Raw genomic sequence first — 22710 nt, 5'->3', positions numbered from 1 at the left:
ACACCCCTCCCGCTGGCCTCCTGATGAACACACACATCGCTTCGTCCTTCCAGGACTGGACAGAAGGAAGCTTTGTGAGCCTGGGGAAGGCCAGTCCTCTCCTATGGGCACCTCTGATGAGCCAGGAATGTTCACGAGGCTGGCACTGGAGACAGGGGCCCCTGGGCCGCAGCCCCCACTCTCTCCCCTGCTCTCAGGAGCATAGAACTGCCAGGTTGGGAGCTCTTGCTGTGGCACAACAGGGGATCGGCGGTGTCTCTGCAGAGCCAGGACACAGGTTCAATCCCAGGCCTGGCACGGTGGGTTAAAGGATCCCGAGGTGCCATAGTGGCGGCGTAGGATCTGATCCCTGGCCCCAGAACTTCCATATGCTGCAGGGCGGCCAAAAAAGAAAAATAAAACCCAGAAAGTACCAGGAGGGTCAGGTGGGAACCAGCAGCTGCCCTTGGAAATGGGCACAGCGAGGGGGCTCGGAGGGGCCTGTGGCTGGAGAGCGATCAGGAGGAAACAGGAGCGGGAGGCGCCGCCAGCCTGGCCCTTCCTGGGGGGCTGCCCTCAGATGCTGCCTCCTGACGATGATTCAGAGTGTGGACTTGGGTGGTGGGCGGGAGAAATCTGTCTAGAACTACAGTGGGAGGGGTAGGTACCGGAGAGAGGGCGTCTACACTGAGCGCCTTCTCTTTCTAGAACTCAATTGGGAGGAGAACAGGGAAGGCATAAACAATTGGGGGCGGGGGGGGGGTGCTGGCACCTCTCACTCAACAGTGTCTGCTCAGCCTACCTTCGCTGGGGTCCTGCTCAACTTGGGGAAACTAATGATCAGAGCTTCAGGCCTGCACTAGGAGCAGCTGGCCCCAAACAGCAGCAGGTGGTTTGCAAAACTGTGCCAGGGAGTCACATTCCTCTGCGGTTGTGGCAGAAACCCTCCACGCCCACCTCCTCGCCCCTGGTGGAGCTGCCTGAGCCCAGCTGTGTCTTCCTATTGACCATTATGGGTGAATGCCAGCTGGGCCCTGCCAGCTCTGTGGCCCTCCCGGGAGCCCCACCCCGGGCACTGCTGGCCCCCAAACCTCCCCATCCCACGCGGAGCCCACTACCTGGTGTACAGGCCGTTCTTCCGGCAGAAGGAGTTCTTGACCGAGAGCCGGCGGTTGTTGAGTTCCAGGGCGGGAAAACTGCTTTCGTCCAAGCTCATCATCTCCCCGTGGCCCAGGGCCCCAGACTTGGCACTGTTCCCTGGTAGGGGGGCGGTGGGGAGAGATTGCCATCCATCACTCACTCCATCCCTTTAGACCAGTGACTCCCCTCCCCCACCCAGGCTGGGCTGCTCCTTCTCTCGCCAGGGTTGAAACCAAAATAGGAGATGGAGGTTGCGTGTAGGAGCCCCAGGCTGCCCCCTGCCACCATCAGAGCAGGTGCATTTCTGAGAGAGAGATCCCCCACCCCACCTTTGCCAAAGGGAGGCAGGCACGTGAAAGCCCAGTCTAGCCAGCAGGGCTGGGTGCCAGCTCACCCGAGTCTGTCTTCTTGGCGTACTTCTTGCTCTGGCCTCGGATGATGAGCACGAAGACCAGAAGCAGGATGAAGATAAGGCCAACGAGGGCAATGACCACCAAGAACCACCACTCCTCGTAGAAGGGGTTGGCTTTCTGGGCTGGAACACAGCGGGGTGTGGGGTGTCAGGTCCAGGATGCTCAGCCCCGTCCTGTCTCCAAACCTCCCTTTCCGGCTGGGACCCTACCACCTGCTCTCACACTTTATGGGTTGGGTGGTGGGGGGTGTCTGTGCCCTCTGAACGAGGCAGAATCTAAGGTTTGCAGGGATGGCTTCATCAGGTGCCAGCTTTGACCAACCAATCAGTAAAGGGCTGCTTGGAGAAGAGTTCTAAGGTCATCTCTTGACTCACTAGGAAAGCATGCTGGGATTGATTAGCAATGTCTGCCACAGATACGGGAAGGAGGAGTGGCTGTGTGTTTGCTATTTTTCCCTTTCTTATTTTTCCCTGGCCACCCATGGCCCAGGGGCTACCTTGACAGACCCAAATGAGTGTGGGAAAGATGCTTGTCTGGCTTGGGGTGGGCCTGGGAGAGTTTCTCCCAAGGTTTGGTTGTGACTGAATCTTTTTCTGGTAGCAGGAGGCAGAGGGAGGGGGGACACGAGGGGGTCTTTAGAAAGCCTCCACCAGGGAGATGCCCTTTCTTTCCAAGCCCCCAGTACTGTGCTCCCTGCTCCTGGCCAGGATGGATCTATGCTGCTGCCTGACAGGGCTGGCTCTCACGTCAGCCCTGAACCATTCACTTCCCACCATCTGGGTCTATCAGTCTGGACAAGGGTTAAGGCACGTGGGAGGATGGCCGGGTTTCCGAAACTTGCCGAGGGAGTAGAAATTTCAAGTTATACTTCTGCCTTGAGATGAAAAGTGATTAGTGGTTAGTGGGGTCACGAGTTTCGGTACTATGTCCTCTGTGAGCTTGGAGACAACAGGAAGAGGGAGGCAAGGAGAAGCGGGCCGGTGGGGGGGAGATGGAGCCCTGCCCCCTGGGGGAGCTGCTCGCTCAGGCCTGTGCTTCACAGGCTGCGGCTGTTTGGGGGGGCAGCCTCCATGGAGACACTCAGTTTGTGGCTTGGCGCCCTCACGTCTCCTGGGCGATGAGCTCTCGGAAGCTCTCCTCTTGGGCCCGCTGATGTGTCCACCAGCCCACTGGGCCCCCTGCCCAGGGCTTCTGGAGTCCATGAAAGGGAACTCGAAAGACCCATGGCCCCCAGCTCCTTCTGGAGCTGAAGGCTGACTCAGGCTCTGGCCCAAGGCTCTCTGCTGACTCCAGGGGACAATGCTTTGGTCGCCACTCCAGCGCCTCTGGGGCTTTGTCGCCTCTCCTCCTTCACCCCTGCCCCAGACTCTGCCGCCAGGCTCTTCCACCGCCCCCTTCCCACCCCTCACCCCGCAGGCCAGTACCGGGCACAGACTGGGATGGGCTGCTGGGGGTGCCGAAGCCGTAGTCGTTGACGGCGATGACCCGGAAGTCATAGCTCACGCCTGGCTTGAGGATGTCCATGCTGAACGTGTAGGATGTCACCTCCTTGGGGATGTCTTTGATGAGGATGTCCCAGAGCCCCTCGTCTGCAGGAGCACAGAGAGGGAGACACCGTGAGGGGGGCCTCCACCTTGATCCTAATGGGGGCTCCCTAAGGGCGGGGCCTGTCTGATGGGCGCCATCGACCCGGAATCTCCTGGGCTGGACACCTAGTGGGTCCTCAGGAGACACTTTAAAAAAAGGACGAGGAGTTCCTGTTGTGGCTCAGCGGTAACGAACTTGACTAGTATCCAGGAGGACGTGGGTTCGATCCCTGGCCTCGCTCAGTGGGTTAAGGATCTGGCATTGCCGTGAGCCGTGGTGTAAGTCACAGATTCGGCTCAGATCTGGTGTTGCTGTGACTATGGTGTAGGCTGGCAGCTATAGCTCCCATTTGACCCCTTGCCTGGGAACTTCCATATGCCGTGGGTATGACCCTTTATTCTTTTTAATTAAAATGTCTGTAAAACATACAATATAATCCTCTAACACGCAACCCAACGTCACCACCCAGAGAAGGAGCCTCACCATTTTAGCACCTGTGCAGAAAGACTCTGGATGCTCCCCAGGTGGCTAAAAAGTGCCGTCAACATGCCTTCAAGTGGCTGCCTAATATTTCCGCAGAGGGGTGTACCCTCATTTACCCAAGCAGGCCCCTATTTTTCTGATCCTTTTGTCTGTTCAAAACAGACCCAGCAGTGGCATCAGGCAAAAAGAATAGGATCTTTGAAAAACAGTAGGGGGACCTGGGGTTGCCTGTGAAGGTTTGGTCAAGTTGCCTGGATGTGAGGGGGTCCACTCTGAGCCCCTTCCATGTTTGGGAGATTTGGGGAGAACGAGGGAACAGTGAGGGCCAGAGGGGTCCCCGTCTGTCCTCCCCTCCTGTTTTCCCCAACCGCCACCATCCTCTGAGCTCCTGACTTTCGCTTCAGGCCTGTCCCCTCTGCCTGTGGCTCTCCGGACCCTGTACTCTTGGGTACGATTCGTGTCCACCTCCTTCAAAAGGAGTGAGTGTGATGCTCACGCAGGAGAGGAGGCCAGCATCCTCCAGGGCCCAGCGGCATCCTCCGTGCTGGCATCCCCATCCCTCCACGAGGACAGGGAGGCTGGTGGGCGGCAGGGGTGGGTGTGGCCTGATGCTGTGTGGGGCCGAGGACCTGGCTTGGCCTGGGAAAGAGGGTGGGTCTTCCTGGCTGGGCGAGGGCAGGGCTGATTCAGCCACCGAAGTGTCAAGCCACCCCGGGCCCTGCTCAGGTCCCGTCTGCACATGGACCAGGGACCAGAGGTCTCAGAAGGATGGTGGTGGGCGGAGCTCCCAGTCTCCAGCCTCGAGTTGCGTGTGGGTTGTCTAGGCAACCGCTGTCCTGGACCAGCTCCCACGGCAGGGCCTCCTGCTCCTCCGGCTTCCCTGTCCTTTGTCTGCTTCTGAACTTGGGGGAAGAGCTGCCTCTCAGGCCTACAGGCTACTCTCAGGTCCGGGCTGATTCTTCCCTGGGGTGGATGGATTTTGTCTCCTTTCCCATTTTTTTTTTTTTTTTTTAAACAGATCCACCCAAGTTAGGAACTCTCCTGGAGGTGCCACAAACCCTTCATCCTTTCTGAATATTGGACTCGTGGAGGCTACCCTCCTGACATCTTGTTTGGGTTCCTGACCTTTTTATTTTTTTGTCTTTTAGGGCCGCACCCGCAGCATATGGGTTCCCAGGCTAGGAGTCAAATTGGAGCTACAGCTGCCAGCCTACACCACAGTTATAGCAACACCAGATCTGAGCCGCATCTGCGACCTACACCAAAGCAACACTGGGTCCTTAACCCATTGAACGAGGCCAGGGATCGAACCCGCAACCTCATGGTTCCTGGTCGGATTTGTTTCTGCTGCACCACGATGAGAACTCCGAGTTCCTGACTTTTGAAAGGTGGCTGTGGCAGCGCGTCTGTATCCTGCTGCCTTCAGGGAAGGATCTGGGGTCCTGAGCCTTGGCCTCATCTTCTGTCTTAATTATGCGATTTTGGGTATCTGCTTCACATACATCTTTTTGCTAAACATCTCTTTTTTCCTCCTGCAAGGCTGTGAAATTCCTCAAGGGCAGGGATCATGCTCATTTGTCTTTGTAGCCCAGCACAGGCATCCTTAGAATATTTGTTGAGGAGCTCCCTGGTGGCTCAGCGGGTTAAGGATCCAGCATTTTCGCTGCAGTAGCTTGGGTTGCTGCTGTGGTGTGGGTTCCATCCCTGGCCTGGGAACTTCCACATGCTGTGGACATGGCCAAAAATAGAAAAAAAAAAAAAAGTGTTGAATAAATGAATGTAAAGCTTTCTTCCCTGGCCTTTCCAGAGCATTCTGTGCCCCGATTTTAGTACTGCATGCCTCGAAATATAAGGATTGGGGTGCAACCCATTTTCCTCCTGTGACTTCGAATTCTGTCACCCTCGATGACAAGCACAGTGACAGGGACAACAATGATGATGAAAGAATGACATCGCTGCTTGTCAAGCATCCTGGTTCCAAGGGCTGTACTGGCAGCAACGGTGAGAAGGAGGAACCACTGTCCTCGTGGGACAGATGAGGAAACGAGGCTTGGAGAGAGCCGAGCTCATCTTCCCAAGGTCACGGTCGCAGTGCTGGCCAGTACTTCAGCCCGGGGATGTCTGTCTTGTGCCAGCCCTGAATTTCCTCCTGGTGCCCAATGCAAGCTTCCTGATGGGCTCGCCCAGGAGCCCGCTGCTTCCCAGAGGCTGGGAATGGCAGCCTGCACTCTGACCCACCTCTTTCCCCACCAAAGAGAAACAAAGAGTAGAGCTGGGTGGAGAGGGCCAGGCCAGAAGCTGCTGGAGCATCGTGCTGTGGCTCTGGCCTTCAGCCCCCAGCGTCAGCTGGTGTGCAGGGTGGGTTTCACAGGCTGGAATAGGTAGACCCCTCGCCGGTCTGCAGCGCCTGGCTTCTCATGTTTAGCTGGTCCTGTCCAGCACGAAGCACAAGCGATGTGGGGGAGCTGAGGATAAAGGCGGTTTCTCCCTGACGATGAGGGGAATGTGCAGCCGGGGGCTCGGAGGTGGGGAGGCGGCCCCCCCATCACGGCCGGCTATCCGTGTCCCCCCACCCCCTCCTCCACACTGTCCACCCTCGGCCCCCCACCCTCAGGGGGTCCTGGCTCCATCCTCTCTCTTAAGCTCAGTCCTTGACCCCAGGGGTGTGGACTAAATCGCAGCCCCCGAACTCCGAACACCAGGTGCCATGCCGGGCCTCCCAGGGAACTCTGGCAAATCAACAGGGCTAACATCCGGGGCCAACATTCCACAGCCTGGCACCCTGGTAAGCCAACTTGGATGGAAAAAACAGGCACCCGGCCCTGGTGGGGAGAAGCTCGCTGAGGTCTCCTGGCCAAGGCAGCAGCCTGCCCTGGAGGGCCCGGGAAGGGACCATCTGGAGTGGGGAGGAAGCCAAGGCCGCGTATACATCCCGGCCCTGAGCTGCATCGAGGTAAAAGCTATTTGCGACTGCAATTATTAGCCCAAGATTAAGGAATGGCGAGGGGCGGGGGCAGGGGATTCCTGGAGTAGCTGGAATTAACTATTTGCTATTGAGATGATTAGTGTTCAGCTACTCTGGGGTATTAACAATGTCACTGGGATGTGACCTGCCCCCCCTCGCCCCGACTAGAAAATTAGCTTGAGATGCCGACTTCCCATTATGATTAGTATTTGCTGTCTGTGCTGAAGCAACACAGAATTTTTTTTTCTTTCTCAACCTCAATTACCCAATCACGGATCCATGGAATACCAAGAGCAAGCCTCCAGCCTGCGCTGACTCTGGCACCTCCGATTAACTCTGAAACCTAGCAACGGAGGGAGCTGGCAGTGGCCAGGAGCTCCTGGGGGTAAGGGGAGCCGGAGAGGCAGAAGCAGGTGTCACAGCGACAACGGTGTAACAGGACCTCGGAGCTCAGCCCCCTGCAGCGACTTAGCAGCCGCTTGCTAGTCTCCCAATGGCTTTGGAAGGTCTTGTGATTCGATTTCAGGCTTGACAGGAGAGACTGGGATATTCCAGGAAGTGCAGCGACAGCCATGGTGGCAGATGACGGGCCTTAAAGAGGAGGCTGGGTCTCTGGGGGAAGCCGGCCTCCGTGTGGGGCACTGGCCAGTGGGGTTGCATGGAGGACATGGGTGTTCATCCAGTGGGAACCCAAATCTTCCTTCCTCTGGCTGCTGCTGCTTTTTTTTCACAGCTGCATCTGCAGCATATGGAAGTTCCCAGGCCAGGGGTCGAATCAGAGCCGTGGCTGCCGGCCTACACCACAGCCACAGCAATGCGTGATCCAAGCCAAGTCTGTGACCTACACCACCGCTCACAGCAAGGCCGGATTCTTAACCCACTGAGCGAGGCCAGGGATGGAACCCACATCCTCATGGATGCTAGTCAGATTTGTTTCCACTGGGCCATGGCGGGAACTCCTCCTCCGGCTTCTTGAACGACCCCCCACCCGAGTTGGTCCACACCCAGCCTCCTGGATCTCCTCCCGTTTTCCACTTGACACAGGGCCACCTGGAGCTTCCGCTCGGGGAGCCCAGGTGCCTTCTCACACGATGACGAGAGCTGGCTCGCCCCGGGTGGGACATACCTGAAGGCCTGGCCTCTATGACGTAGCGGGTGATGGGCCCTTTGCCAGGGTCTCCGCTGGCCCAGTGGATGGCGATGGCCGAGCTGTACCGCGCGATGATGGGCACGCCAGGTGGTCCGGGGGCACCTGCAAGTGGTACACAGTGGGGGAAGGGAGGTGCAGGGAACCGCGACAGGCGGCCCGCCCTTCAGCAGGAGGGGCTGGGCGGTCAAACCAACCCTGGCCAGGGTCTCGGGAAACCCCGCACGTGCCGAGGTCCAAGGCACAGGTCTTGGCCAGGCCTGCCAGATGGGACTTATTCTCCGCAGTGTCACCCAAAGCCCCGTGTTCCAAGTCCCAGGGCAGGAGGGGTGTATGAGATGGTGCCAGAATGGTCCCCGCTGCACCTGCTTTAAGGCTGGGCCAGAGAGGGGGCTGGGGCTGCAGGCGACCCAGGGCCTCCGCTAATTAGAGGAGGGAGGAAGAGCCGGACTCTGCTGAGGGCTCTCCAGGGGATGGGGCGGGCGGCAGGTGCACCAGGGCTGCAGCCTGTTACATGGGCCACCCACGTGCCGGCCCCCAGGGCCAGGGCAGGAGAGAGGAGTCTGCTGCTGGAGTGAGGGGGTGAGCCAGTTCTGTCTGCAGAGTCCTGTATCCCTTCTCTCTGGGGTGCCGTGCAGCGCAGGCCAGGGCCCCGTGTGCCGTTCCCCACCATGCCTGCTCCCCACGACACCTGGAGCCCTGCACCCCCAAGGCCTGGGGTGGGTGCTTCCTATGTGCCTGTGGGACGTGGGATGAGCCAGTGAGGGAGGGAGTGGGGGACTGGCTGGCCGAGCTGTGCCAGTGGCCCGTGGATGCCTGCGGAGGAAGGAGCTGGGAGCCCAGCTTTAGATCAAAGATCCCCCAGGCCCAGGAGAGCTGGCAGGCTGGGGACTCACTACTGAAGCGTGGCAGCCACAGCCCAGCCCGGGTCTGGCAGCGACCTTGACCTCGGGGGGGCCTCATGGCCTGTCTTCCTTCCTTCCTCCATCCCTTCCCTAACAAGCAATCCTGCCCACAACACAGGGCAATGGTGGCTGAGGGATGGGGGGTGTGGGACTCGGTCTGAGGGAGGTGTGTATGTGTGGGGGGCTCTCAGGACCCCCGAGTTGTTCTCATTCTGCACAAGACTGCACTCAGAGCTGAGAGAAGGAGGCTACCATCTCCTGGACTTGGAGCTTCCAGTGTGTCCTGGCCTGGAGGGAAAAGGACGCCAGGCCGTGTCCCCCCCGCCCCCAGCTGACTCCTCCTCTCTTGGGCCCGGCTCTTGGCTTTCTCAGAGCCCCCCCACCCCCCAACTTCCTCCCCTCTCCACTCCCGCCCAGCCCGGGTCACTCCGAGTCTCAGGTTAGAACAGTCTGTCCTTTAGATGGCTTCTCTCCTGTCCCCGCGCCACTGCTCTGTCCTTGTCCCTGCCAGCTTGCTTCCTGCTTTTGTTTCTCAGGGAAGCTCAGGTGAGAAGCGCCCGGGGAGGGGCTGGGGGCAGGTGGAGGGCCGGGGTGGGGGTGGGAGGGCAGCTCCTGGCCAACTTCCTCCTGCGGCCTGCAGGCTTCCTTCCAAAGGAGCTGAGAGCCAGAGGGCTTTTCTGCAGAGCAGGAGGCGGGGAGCAGAACGTGCCCAGGAAGAGAAAGTGAAGGGGGGCGGGGTCCGCCTGAACCGCTCAGGGCAAACCCGCCGGCAGGGGAGGTGGCCTTGCTCCTTCCAGGCCGAACTGGCCTCCTGCTGCGCGCAGGGAGGAGGGCGACGGGGAGGGGCGTCGAGGTGGGATTTCAGGGGAAGTCTGGGCTGGGCTGGGTACTTTGGGGGCAGGGAGGAGAGTGGCGTGGCGGGGAGGTGGCTTCTGGGTTCAGGAGGGGACATCCTGCCTGGGTGACAGGGACTTTGGGGAGCGAAACCTCAATCACCACGGGCGGCCCGAAGAGGTCCCCTCGGCCTGACAACCAGGACCCCAAGAGACGTCCCAAACCTAAAGGAGCCAGTCTCTCTTCCCTGGTCCCCTGGATCTCCGCTCAGGCCCAGGGCATCCAGCCTGGTCTGCAACTGCCGGGCTCCTTTTTCCCTCTGCCCCCAACCCTGCTTTCCTGTCACCTTGTCTAGGAAGAAGGCAGCCGGCAGGTCCCCCTGGCCTGAAGCCCCCCAAGAGCACTGGTTCTCACGGTGGGGACCCAAGAGCTGCCCTCAGTTCTTGAGAGGCACCTTCTGAGGACAGACGCTCCAGGACGCTGAGCTCCTGGGGCCCAGGAATCTGCGCTCGTCACAAGACCCCCAGGGGTTCTGGCCTGAGCAGCACCTTGAGAAACACTCCTGCTGGCCTTCCTTCCCTCACACCCGGACGCCCGGCCATCCCTGCTCACCCCCGACCACGGCCACCTTTAGAACAGACTGCCAGCTCCTGTTCCCACGTGTCTGACTGCCCCACCTCGTGAGGTCTTCCAGAATCGCCTCCTTTTTTTTTTTTTTTTTCTCTTGTTTTAGGGGCACGCCTGCAGCATACGGAAGCTCCCAGGCTAGGGGCTGCACCTGCGGCCTACACCGCAGCTCATGACAGCGTGGGAGCCCAGCCACATCTGCGATCTACGCTGAAGCTCATGGCAACGCCGGATCCTTAACCCACTGAGTGACGCCAGGGACCGAACCTGCATCCCCATGGACACTATGCTGGGTTCTTAACGCTGAGCTGCAACAGGACCGCTCAGAATCGCCTCCTTTAGCTGCCCCTTGCCCCCGCCCAGCCCACACGCTGCCTTGCCGTCCCCACGGGCTCATGAGCCCCGCGTGAAACCCGTCTTGCCACCTCTGCACCTCCAGGCTCCAGCACAGCTCTGGGCACCCCCTTCTGACTTGGGGGGCCGAACACCGTGTGTGGAGACAGCAGCCCCCGTGCCCGCCCCATGTCCCCTACCTTCTCCGGGGCCCGTGGTGACGTTGGCTTCGATCTCGGGCCCGTAGGTGAAGGTCTTGGCTCGGATGCGGAACCTGTAGGTCACCCCCTCCGCCAGGTCCTTCACCTTCAGCCACAGGGGGCTGCCGCCCTTCACGTCCACGGTCACGATCTTACTGACGCCTGGGGGGGAAGCACACATGTGGGGGCTGCGGGGACAGGGGAGGGCCGGGGGCAGCGCCTCCTCGGCGTCAGAGGCTGGGCCAGCACTCTCGACCCCACCGTGTCTCTCAGGCTGTTCTCAAGAACGCATAAACATTTTTTTAAAAAATGAGGGAGGAGTTCCCATTGTGGCACAGAGGAAACCAATCCGACTCATACCCATGAGGATGCAGGTTTGGTCCCTGGCCTCGCTCAGTGGGTTAAGGATCCAGCGTTGCCATGAGCTGCGGTATAGGTCACAGACATGGCTCGGATTCTGCACAGCGGTGGCTGTGGTGTAGGCTGGCAGCTGTAGCTCTGATTCGACCTCTAGCCTGGAAATCTCCATATGCTGTGGCTGTGGCCCCAAACAACAAAACAAACAAACAAACAAAATATACATATATATCTACATATTAGGGAGTTCCCATGTGGCTCAGCAGGTTAAGAACCAACATAGTGTCCATAAGGATGCAGGTTTGATCCCTGGCCGCACTCAGTGGGTTAAGGATCCAACCTTGCTGTATACTGTGGTGTAGGTCACAGACTCAGCTTGGATCTGGCGTTGCTGTGGCTGTAGTGCAGGCCTCAGCTGCAGCTCTGATTTAAGCCCTAGCCCAGGAACTTCCATATGCTAAGGGTGCAGACTTTTAAAGTTTTTTTTTTTAATTAAAAAAATACAGGGGAGTTCCCGTCGTGGCGCAGTGGTTAACGAATCCGACTAGGAACCATGAGGTCGCGGGTTCGGTCCCTGCCCTTGCTCAGTGGGTTAACGATCCGGCGTTGCCGTGAGCTGTGGTGTAGGTTGCAGACGCGGCTCGGATCCCGCGTTGCTGTGGCTCTGGCGTAGGCCGGTGGCTACAGCTCCGATTGGACCCCTAGCCTGGGAACCTCCATATGCCGCGGGAGCAGCCCAAGAAATAGCAACAACAACAACAACAACAACAACAACAACAACAACAACAAAAGACAAAAGACAAAAAAAAAGAAAAAATACAGGAGAAATTGATTGAACATTATAAGTCAACTATAATAAGAACGTTTTTTAGAGAATATTTATATAGGAGTTCCCACTGTGGCTCAGTGGGTTAAGGACCCAGCATTGTCTCCGCTGTGGCGAGGGTTTGATCCTCAGCCTGGGAACTTCCATATCCTCGGGTGAGGCTGTAAAAAAAAAAAAAATTTTTTTTAAAAAATAAAAACTATTAAAAAAAAAAAAGAATGTCTCTCCAGCCAGTTTGTCTATTGACTCAATAACCAGAATCCTTTAGCATCTGGAGGAAAAACAACTCACCGTCACGTTTAAAGTAACCATTGTCCTCCAAGTCCATCTCATCCCGTCCTCCCCAACATCCCATCCCATAAAGTTTGAATTTCCAAGGATCATCTTTCAGGAAGTGCTTCTGTAAAGACGCCACAGTCCAGAGCTGGAGGGGACAGACTCGCAGCCGCCCCTCCAGCCCAGGACAACCTCAGCTGTGGCTGGGCATCCTCACCCTTCTGTGAGCTGGGACCTCATGCCGGGCCCTCCATCAGCTGAGCCTGCCAGGCTCCTCAGAGCACAGGGAGGACCCAAGAGCATCCTGAATCTCCGCAGCTAGAGGTGGGGCCTGCATGGTTTTCAGGAGGGGAGAGCTGACGCTCTGTGGTCCCTAAGTCAAAATCCTCGCAACCACCAGCCTCCCCGAGGGCTGGGGCTGCGTTTCATCTCCAGTGTCCACCGAGCAGCTGGTCAGCCCTGGGAGACCCTGGCAGGCTGGGTCGGACCCCAGCACTGGCCCTGGGGACTGTGGGCACTCCCCCACCCTGGCTTAGGTTTGCCCTCCTACTGAGGGAGGGTAGCAAAAGCATCTTAGGCCGGATGTTACGAGGTTAAATAAAAGCCCCTGGTACAGGGTCGGGGTTCAACCTATTGAATGAATGAAGTCCTGACAGAGCAGTGGCTGGCGGGGTGCCTACAGGGTCACGGGGGCATGCGCCCCAGGACTCAGAACTGCAGCACTGGGCACCTGCCCCATGACTTCTGAGCAAACCCCTCATTGGCTTGGGCCTTGCTTCTCCCTGCATCCGCGTGACACCTGTTCGCAGCTGACCTGATCCCAGGGCTGAGGCATAAATGGGGGCCAGACATGGTGCTGGTCCCGCTGGGTGCTATCCAGCTGCATCTCAGCTTGCCGGTCCTGGGAGCTGGGCTGTCCCAGGGCCACTGGGAATCTGGAAGGCTGTGGAGTCAGCCATGTGGTCCAGAGGCCCTGGGACCAAGGACCAAAGTGACCAGGCCTCTCCAGGTGAGGAGTCTCTGGAGGCCGCAGCCACTGGAGCCTGTGTGACTCCTGCCTGCGTCTGGCCACACCCCCTCCTGGGTGCCGCCTCCCCAGGGTCCCGCCCCACAGCAGTGCCCTTCTGGGCTGGCCAGCGGGCATTTGCAGGTCGGGGCAGGAAGAATGAGGTCCATTGTTCCCTTGGCTGACCCAGAACGGCTGGCTGCCTCAGTGTGCCCAGGGCTCCGCCCCTTGTCCTGGTCAGGCTCTGCTGTGGGGAGGGGTGACCCACCTCCGGCCACCACGGCGCCACCTGGTAGGCCAGCCACGTCCCCAAGGCCTCGCTGGGCCCCGGGACACAGGCAACCAGGAGCACAGCCACCTTTCGGCCTTTCTAAGTAAAGGGCAGCCTCTGGGGGAGCCTGGGGAATAGGTGGGTCCCCGCTGGGGCCTCGAGGGCTTGGGGCTGAAGGGTGGGAACAGGGCTCAGGGGCCGAGGGAGGCAATCTGCAGAGCCTGGCTCTTGAGCTGAGGTTCCCAGAGGGCAGTAGGAGTGCCGTGACCCCCAAACTCATGCACCATCCTGAGAGAGGCTCCAAGATTCTTACCAGATTCTCCAAGGGGTTCCGGACCCCAAGAAAGGCAGAGAACTAACCCAGAGTACGGCTGAGCCCCTAAGATTGGGGGGCACACAGAAGAGCCCCACTGGGGCCCCACTTTTTTTTGGCCGCAGCAAGCAGCAGCTTGATGTGCCATCTTGGGTCCCAGACTGGGGATTGAACCCAGGCTGCAGCAGTGAAAGCGCCGAATCCTAACCACTAGACCACCAGGGAGCTCCCTGGGGCTCCACCTTGCTTATTCATCTCAGGATTTATATTTTACTAGTATGTCCTTCCTCCCCTCCCCACTTCCATTCACCGATGGGGAGACTCTATTTCATAGTTCTCTCCCAAGACTCAGGAGACCAGGGCTGTCAGTGGAATCTTGCCAACTTGCCAATGTCTCACCTTGGCCACGTCCCTTCCCTGTCCAGGCCTCGGTCTCCCCGTTTACAGTGGGAGCTCGTCGTAGGGACTCTGTGCAGGGTTGGGGTACGGGGGAGGGTGTGTGCAGAGGGCAGGTCCAGGGAGCCAAGCTGGGAGGGAGCCCCCCACTCACCATCCACGGGGGTGCAGGGCTCGTACACCAGCCGGTAGCCCTCCAGGATGCCGTTGGGGAACTGTGGGGCCTCCCAGGACACGTTCACAGAGGTGGTGGTCAGCTCGCTGAACTTGACCGAGCTGGGAGCGCTGGGGGCTGCAGGAGACAGTGGGGGGGCGGGGGTTTGGTTTCTCCTTCCTGGATGTTCAAAGCCCTGGATTTGGTTCCCAGGACCCAGCAGGGGCGTTTGGGCCCAGAAAGAACAAGCGAGCAGGGCAGAGGGCAGGCGAGGGCAGGAAGGGGTCGCCAGAGGTCATTGGACCCTCCCCCTCCCCCGCTCATGTCGTTTGCATTCTTTCCAATATCAGAGTCCAAGTATTGGGAAAAAAGGGGACTTTCTTGTCCCTCGAGTTGGGGAACGCGGGCTCCTTCCTGCTAAGTGGCTCTGGGTCCTGGTGAAGAGCCCAGGACACGGCTGTATTGTGCCCCCAGGGTCACTGAGGGGACAGGCGATGTTCTGGCTTCCTGGGTGGAGGCGGGCAGGCAGGCAGGGGTGTCTGGGCCTCCGGGCATCAAGTGGGCACTCGAGCACCTGCCAGAACTGCAGTGCTCATGGTCTTTCTTCATCCCCGGGGGCCCGGGGATTATCGCCGACAGCAGCGCAGTCTGTCGGGAGCAGCCAGAGCCAGGGATGTTCAACTCTCCGGAAGAGATGCTTTCTCGGCCCAAGAACCCTGGAGTGACCCCAAAAACCTGGGGGAGAGGAGGTCTGCGGGGGAGGCCAGAGAGGAAGGGAAGGAAGCCTCAACTCCACTGCATCCCCACCGGGCTATTATTGTCGGTGCCGCCCCCCCACGGAGCCGGAGCTAATCCCGAACCGGTTTCCGCTCCAGCCCGCGGGAGGCAGCGCCAGTGAGCCCTCTTTGAAGGAGGGAGGCCAGCTCTGGGGCCCCTTCCTGCCTCCCCTCTGCTAGAGGACGTGAGCCAGAACGCTTTGTCCTGCTGACGGAAGCGGCCAGCTTCCCGGGGGGCTCACATCCCGCCGGTGACACTGCCAGAGGGTGGTCGAGACAGGCGGGCGGGCAGAGAGACAGACCCTCGGGAGCCATGGGAAGGAAAGGGTTTCCCTGGAGCCAGAGCTTGTCCCCAGAGAGGACCAGACTTAGACCCTGACTCCACGGGGTCTTGCTCGCTCTTGAAGAAAATGGTAATTTACAGGACAGAAAGCTGCTGGTTAGAGAAGATGCTGAAAGGAGGTTAAGGACAAAAGGCTTGCATTCAAATCCATGGAGAAAACTCCAAGGCTGGCAGAGGAGGAGGCTGGTGCCATGAAGACAGCCTGGGATAAGCTCAGATACCCTGGGCTCCAGCCTCTGCTCCCCCACTGAGCAGCTGGGGTCCCTGGGGGAGAAGCATCACTTCAGAGCCACCCCTGCTCACCTTGAAACGGGGTAACTCCTGCCCTGCCTGTGTCCTCAGGGCTTCCAGAAAGATCAAGTGTAATGCTGCTGGAGAAAGGCTAGGATGCTAGGCAGAGGGCTGGCTCTGCATGTGTGGGCTACGGGATTCGTCCCTTCCTCTTCTCCTTTGCCTGCCCAGCTGTCCAGCCTCCTAACCAGTCTCCCTGCCTCCTTCCTCTCCCCTCCATCAGCCTGTCCTCTGTACAGCAGCCAGAGTGGCTTTTTTTTTTTTTTTGGTTGTACCTGCAGAATGTAGAAGTTCCTGGACCAGGGATCGAACCCACACCACAGCGGCAACCCCAGCCACTGCAGTGACAGTGACAGATCCTTAACCCATTGTGCCACAGGGAACTCCCAGAGTGATCTTTTACAAACATAAACCATATCCTGTTGCCCAGCCTCTTATACCCACCAATGGCTCCCCATCATCCTTCTACGGCCCCCAGACCCTCTACCACCTGACTCTCGCCCATTTTCTTCAAGCTGCCTGGCTTCCTCTCTGTTCTTTAATCTCCTCCAGCTTCCAGGCCTTTGCACCTGCTCTTCCCTCTGCCCAGAACACTCCTCCTCTAGAGCTTTCCACATTTGGCCCCCTCCTCTCACTGGAATCTCAGCTCGGATGTCACCCGCTCAGCAAGGCCTCTGCAGGCAAACCTCTCCGAAGCCATCGGTCCACCCCCTGCCTCTGTCCTTAGACCCCTCACACCCACTGCCACCCGAGGTCAGTTCATCTACTCATGCCCCGTCTCCATCCCAGGAGGGGGACCTGGTCAGTTTCACTCACCGCTGTGGGCCCAGCATCCGGCACAGACAATGCTCAATAAATACCCGTGGGATGAACAAAGCCGGGGAGACGTAAGAAAGCGAGGTGGGAACGGGGCAGGGAGCGGAAGGGGGCTGGCTGGGTGCGAACTGGCTGTCAGCAAGGTGAGCTCTCTAGGGAGGCTGGGGGTCGAAGGGAAAGATCTGGGGGCTCTCCGAGGCCCCTCTTGGGGGGTTGTGCTCTCCCACCATGGAGGGCATCCCATGGGGCCTGGGTACCCAACCCAGATCTCTCAGCTGCCTCCATCCCCCCAAGAGCCCAGAGGCCAGGTGGGCCTCCCCTCCCCCTCCTCCCCTCCCCACCTGCTTGCTGGGTCTGGCCCCTGGTGGGGGTGCTCCGAGGCCCGTCCCCCGCGGCGTTGAAGGCTGCCACGCTGACCATGTAGGCAGTGTAGCCAGTCAGGTTCTTGATCTTGACGCCGTTCTCGGCCAGGAAAAGCGTCTTCACCCGCTCGGTGAGGTTCCGCCGCTGGGCCTCCCAGAAATAAATCTGCGGGCACAGGGAAGCGCAGGAGTGAGGGAGAGGGTCACCCCATTTCCCTCCTGCCCCCCGCCTCCCATCTCAGACACACCTTCTTTCATCCCCATCACACACCTGGACAGGTGTGAGTCGCCCAGGAAACAGAAGTATTTAGGAGCTGTTTCAGAAGCCCTTCCAGAACCTTCCTTTCCACAGCTAGTACTTTAGTCTCTGCACGACGGTAAAGTCCACGAGGGCACAGAAGGATTTAGCACAGCCAGGGCACATCAGCCCTCAGAATAGCGTTACTGGAGGAATAAACCCATCCTGTTCTGCAGGAACCTGAGGGCGGTGTAAGCAAACTCCACGCCAACTAAGAGCTGGATTCAAGGACCAGCCCATCGGCAGCACCTGCGAGCTGCTTAGGGCTGCGGCGTCAGCATCTGCTGGTGGGCAAGGCCTCCCGGGATTCACCCACACACGACAGTATGTAGAGCCTGCTGCAGAGGCAGGCAGGCAAGCAGGCCAGAGGCTGACCCCAGGGCACCACTTACTTGGCTGGGTGACTGCCCTGAGCCGCAGTGTGTCATCTGCACAGTGGGGGGCAAGGGCACCCCCTCCCCAGGACCCCTGTGAGGAGCAAAGGACATAAAGACGAAGAAAGACGCTGCAAGGTTGAAGGTTTTAGATCAGGAGCACATCAGGTGTTCACGGTGCTTCTAAATACAGTTGATCCTTGAGAACAAGGGTTTGAACTGCGCAGGTCCACTTCTAAGCAGATTCGTTCAATACATAACCGGCCGCAGAATCCGCGGATGACAAATCGCGGATATGGATACTATGGCCCTTGAGCATCTACAGACTTTGGGATCCACGGTGGATTCTGGAACCAATCCGCCACGGAATCCGAGGAACAACTACATTTCCTATTCACCGAGGGTTAACTCTCATCGTCAGCGAAGCAGCAGCTCCTTCACTAGTTTTAGAACTCTGCATCCGAGGCATCCAGAACGCACCGCCGAGCCCCAGGACGCGCGGAGGATTCGAGAGCATTTGGCGCCACCTGGTGGCCAACGGTGTTCCTGCATGCGATTGGCTTCTCCGTTTCTCAATTTGCCTGGAGAAAGCTCATCAAAGTGAGAAAGAGCTAATAAAAGCGTCCCTGTCTGGCAAGTGTGAACAGCAGTTAGGACATCTCGGTACCATTAAATTCTCGCTTTTCGAGAACACCTCTCGTTTTCTTTCTTTCTTTCTTTTTTTCAGTCTTCTGATCCGGGTAGATGGGTGAGAGTGGAGATAACCGCTCGAGTCACTTTTTCATTCGCTCCTTGGAATTAAGGGGTGAATCTTGGAGTGGGTTCAAGAGAGACTCAGAAGAGGCGGCGGCTAGAGGGTTTTTTTTAAGGATTTCTGTTGTAAAGGGATCAACTAGAAAAATGGCTCAAGGAAACGTGAGATCGGGAAAAGGCATTTGAAAGATGAAAGCGATCTCAGAATGAGAAAAATGACGAAGCCAGAGAAGGGGTGCTGATGGCTGGGGTCATGTTCCTGGGTAGGGGGAGGACTAGGGTCCAGGACCTGGGGCCACCAGAGACGGGACCCTCAGCAGGAGGGTCTTAGCTGTGTGTACTGAAGGCAGCAGACCTTTGTTAGATGATGGCTAATCACATTTGTGCAAATGGCACAAGGGGCTAAGCCCTGACCTCAGCCCCCAAGAGGCACGTGGCCGAGGTGCAGTGCGGGCTCCCCGGAGGGCCCACATCACGGTCAGTTTGGCTCCCTTGGGTCCTAAGCACTATGGGTGCTCACTAAATATTTGCTAATAATCAGACAGGAACAGGTGTAGGAGTGAATTATTAATAAGCACCACCTTCTACCTCCTGTTCTCAATTCCCTGCCCCTTCTGGCTTCATCACAGACAACAGGCTGAACTTCAGCCTGGGTTAAGTCAGGTCCACACCCATACGCCACGTCGCTGGCTGTCCCTGGAGGAAAGCCTCACTTTCAGTTCCCGAGCACAGCCCTGAGTGGCCTGGTCACCAGGCGCCGCTGGCCTGGTCCACTCACTGCATCACTGTTTCATCCATTCCCTCCCCATCTGCACTCCTAGCTCAGGACCTTTCACGGAGCATCCGATGCCATCAAGCAAGACTCCACAAGCTCCCCTTCGTCACCAGGGCCACCTCCTGCCCTGTGTCTCTACCCTCCGCCTCCCTCCCACCACCAGGGCTGGCTGAACTGCCAGCTCCCTGGTAAGGCTACCCTCCATTCAGGCACTAAATCCCCGCCCCTCACCTCCTCCAGGTCATCACTCAGCACAGCCTCCTCTCCTCTCTGAATCACCAAATTCTTCCTCTTTCTAGAATCACATCTATCAGCACACGCACCTTTCTCTACTTAAAACCATCTGTTGACTGTCTTTTTCCGTGTTTACCCCGTTTGGTTACTTCCCTTTAAAGCAAAACGCCTCCAAAGGGCTGTCAGTAGGCCCCCTTCCTTCTCGAAGCCACTCCAAGCAGGCAGCCCTTGCCCCTAACGCTTATCAGAGTCACCTGTGAACCCGGCCTGGTTAATGCAATAATACAGGGCTCGGCAAACTCCTTCTGTAAAGAGCCAGGTAAGAAATAGCTCAAGCTTTGCAGGCCACAACGTCTCTGTGGCAGCTTTTCAAGAACTCAGCCGTTGGAACTTGAACGTAGCTGAAGGCAATTGGGCAACAAAAGGGTGCGGCTGTGTTCCAATAAAACTTTATTTACAGAAACAAGAGGGGGGCCGGATGAGGCTCCAGGGTTGTTGCCCTCCGCCCATCCCTGCACAGCTGCTTCCTTGATTTCATCTTGCTTGAGTTCTGAGTAGTAGTTGGCACATCTGTTTCCTCCGTCCTTCTGGAAGCATATTTTTCATGTGGGGCTCAGTTTTCAGACTTCTGGTGTTTTCTATCTACCCAGGTCTAATCTCTGGGCTTTCAGGACCATGTATATGCTGAGGGCTCCACCATTCACGCCTCCAGCTTGGACCCGCTCTCTTGGACTCCACGGCCTGTATCTGACCTCTTTCCTCTGATGTCCAAGATGTCCAGAACTGACGCGTGCTCTCCCGCCCAGCCTCCACCTTCCACCACTGTCGCATTCGCTGCTCTGCCACAGGAAACTCTGTCATCCAGTTGCCCAGAATCCCCTGCTGCTTCTCCTCTCACCACCTTCTGGTCATCAGCAACTTCTCCCAGTTCTCAAAGGGCCCTGGGCCCCACCGCGGCTCACCTCTGCTGCTGCTCCTTCTAAACCACCATCACCTGGGTGATGCCATGCCTCCTGGTGCTTCTGCACTTTCCCCACTTCACGGCAGCCAGCACACACCTCCAAAACCCCGAGTCACCCAGGTCCCTCCTCTGACACCCCCCTGCCCCCGCACCATGACGTCATGCCACTCAGAGTGAGAGCTAAGCCCTTGAGAGCTCCAGGCCACGCGGCCCTTCTCCCATCACGCTGCCCTCCCCCCCAACACGCTGGGACACATGGGGCTTTGGGCCGGTCTGTATACCCGCCAAGCACCCACCGACCCCAGGGCCTTTGCTCCTCTTTCCCCTCCTTCGGGGATGTTCTTCTCTCGGATCCATGCCACTCACGCTCTGTCCTTCATCTCTGCTCAGGAGGCAGCTGCTCCGAGGAGGACCCTGCTGAAAAGTCCAAGCCGGCTTCCTAAGCGGCTCCACTTACCACCACCAGGCGGTGCTGTTGGCTTTGTCCGGCGCTGGAGTTTAAGTTCAAATTGTCTCCGCTCCTCGCTTTCTTCTCAGCACCGAGGACACAAGATAACTCCTCAATTAACGCCTGTCCCTGCAAGGCCCGCGGCGGCACGCGTGCGCCCGCCCCGGACGCATCACAGCCCATCCCGGCGCCCTCACTGGCTGCTGCCAGTCGCACGTCGCCGTTGCTCAAGTTAAGGTTAATGAAGGCGGATGTGAACGCAGGTCTGGGAGGCGGCAGTTCCGCTTCCCCGTCCGGGGCTGCGAAGTTTCCCGGAGCACGTGGACACCTGCTGCGTGACGCGCGGAGTCTGCGCACCCACACATTTCCTGCGACGGTGCATTAACTGGAGATTCTTCCCCCGGGGAGGCATATGCTAGGGGCGCAATATTTAGTTTTCCCAGCTGGCGCTCCCAGGCGAGCACTCAGGATGCCATCCGTCTTCAGAGCATCCTTGGCAGGACCGCCTTTCCTCCTCTCTCCCGCCTCCTTCACCCCACCTGGAACCAGCCTCCATGCCGGATTCAGTCGGAAAAACGGGGTCTCCCGTATGAACGAGCCGTGTGACCTGGCAAAGGACCTTCCCTTTGCGGAGACTTAGTTTCTGCCTGAGGGGTGGGGGCTGAAGGGGGGTGGGGGAACCAGGAAAGGTCCTGTGGTCCCCACAGCACCGGGTCCCCTCTCTGCAGTAACAAGCCACGACCACCGGCAGCCAGAGTGATGCTGGACACAGGCGCGGGAAGGGCCACCGGCTGTGTGTCCAAGGGAGCAGCGCATTACTGTTATTATTATATCACTATTATCATCATCATTTTTGCCACCTCATCGAGTGGTTGTGTGGCACACCTCCTCCACACCCCTCGGAGGGTGAGGGCAGAGGGACCTGGAGTCTGACTCTGCTGCCGGCTTATTCTATGACCTCGTTGAACCACCTAACCTGGGCCTCAGTTTCCTCCTCTGTACAATGGGCACAAACATCACACCCCCCCCCACCAGCTTTACCGGGCTTTCGAGAGGATTAAGGAGTTCTAAACGGCTCTGCGAAAGCTAGAAGTCAAATGAATCCTTTTTTTTTTTTTTTTTTTTTGCTTTTTAGGGCCCCACCTGCAGCATATGGAGGTTCCCAGGCTAGGGGTCTAATCGGAGCTACAGCTGCCGGCCTACACCACAGCCACAGCAACGCTAGATCTGAGCCGCGTTTGCGACCTACACCACAGCTCGCGGCAACGCCAGATCCTTAACTCACTGAGCGAGGCCAGGGATCAAACCCGAAATCTCATGGTTCCTACTCAGATTCATTTCCGCTGGGCCACGATGGGAACTCCTGAATCCTGTCTTAACACATGAGGTTGTCTAAAAATCATTGGACCCAGAGATTTCCAAAAGCTGGCCAGGAATCCTGGGCTAACTGGCCATTCAATCAGCATCAATACTGTAATCAGGGTTGGCCAAAAAACCACTTTGAGGGGTCTCGTGTTGACATCAGGAGCCAGTGGGCTGGGTGGGTGGGCAGCTGCCTGGGGATGGTGCAAGCTGGGGTGCAGCCTGAGTTCCCAGCCTCCGAGCACTGCCTGCCCCTAGGATGCCAGAGAGGATGGGTGCAGCTTTGCTCCAGCGGCATGTAGGCATGCATTTCATGCACCGGGTGCAAACGGCCGAGGGGGCAGGTGTAGACCCAGGACTTCTCCCGCTCACCACACCTGGGTCCCTCCCAACCCCACCTGGCCCTGTGCCCCTCTGGACCTGGGAGCTCCCCTACCTTGTAGCCCTGGATGTCTCCATTCTGGCTCTCCAGCGGGGGTGGCTCCCATGTCACATCCAGCTGTGTGGCCGTGGCGCCGTGGACAGCCACGTTGCGGGGCGCTGCCGTGGGCACTGGAGGGCGAGAGGGGTGGTGGGTGTGTGTGTGGACCAGGGAGGAAGAGGTGGGCTGGGTTGGGTGGGGCCCCTGATGCCACATCTCCTCCTACTGGGCCTCGGGGGCAGGGGAGGGGGGGCGCTGGGAAAGGTGTGCTCGGGCCGGAAGGC

At 58.4% G+C, this 22710-nt stretch overlaps 1 protein-coding gene across 4 annotated transcripts in view; it reads right to left on the bottom strand.

Moving 5' to 3' along the window:
• Nucleotides 1–22710, bottom strand: part of SDK2 (sidekick cell adhesion molecule 2) — a 287945-nt gene that overhangs the window by 16065 nt on the left and 249170 nt on the right. For all 4 annotated transcript variants that reach the window (XM_084983440.1, XM_084983441.1, XM_084983442.1 and 1 more), the window contains 8 exons: nucleotides 22442–22557; nucleotides 16780–16966; nucleotides 14213–14350; nucleotides 10614–10775; nucleotides 7694–7819; nucleotides 2957–3121; nucleotides 1514–1654; nucleotides 1098–1236 (listed from right to left, as the gene is read on the bottom strand). In XM_084983440.1, the coding sequence (XP_084839566.1) occupies nucleotides 1098–1236; nucleotides 1514–1654; nucleotides 2957–3121; nucleotides 7694–7819; nucleotides 10614–10775; nucleotides 14213–14350; nucleotides 16780–16966; nucleotides 22442–22557 (1174 nt within the window). The remainder of the gene's footprint in view (nucleotides 1–1097; nucleotides 1237–1513; nucleotides 1655–2956; nucleotides 3122–7693; nucleotides 7820–10613; nucleotides 10776–14212; nucleotides 14351–16779; nucleotides 16967–22441; nucleotides 22558–22710) is intronic.

The sequence above is a fragment of the Sus scrofa genome, chromosome 12, assembly GCF_054392235.1.
Source record: "Sus scrofa isolate SSC_HxYL_T2T_F1_AM1 chromosome 12, Sscrofa_HxYL_maternal_Yorkshire_Landrace_v2.0, whole genome shotgun sequence".
In the NCBI taxonomy this organism is placed as follows: Eukaryota; Metazoa; Chordata; class Mammalia; order Artiodactyla; family Suidae; genus Sus; species Sus scrofa.
This window is presented reverse-complemented; position numbering and strand designations above follow the sequence as displayed.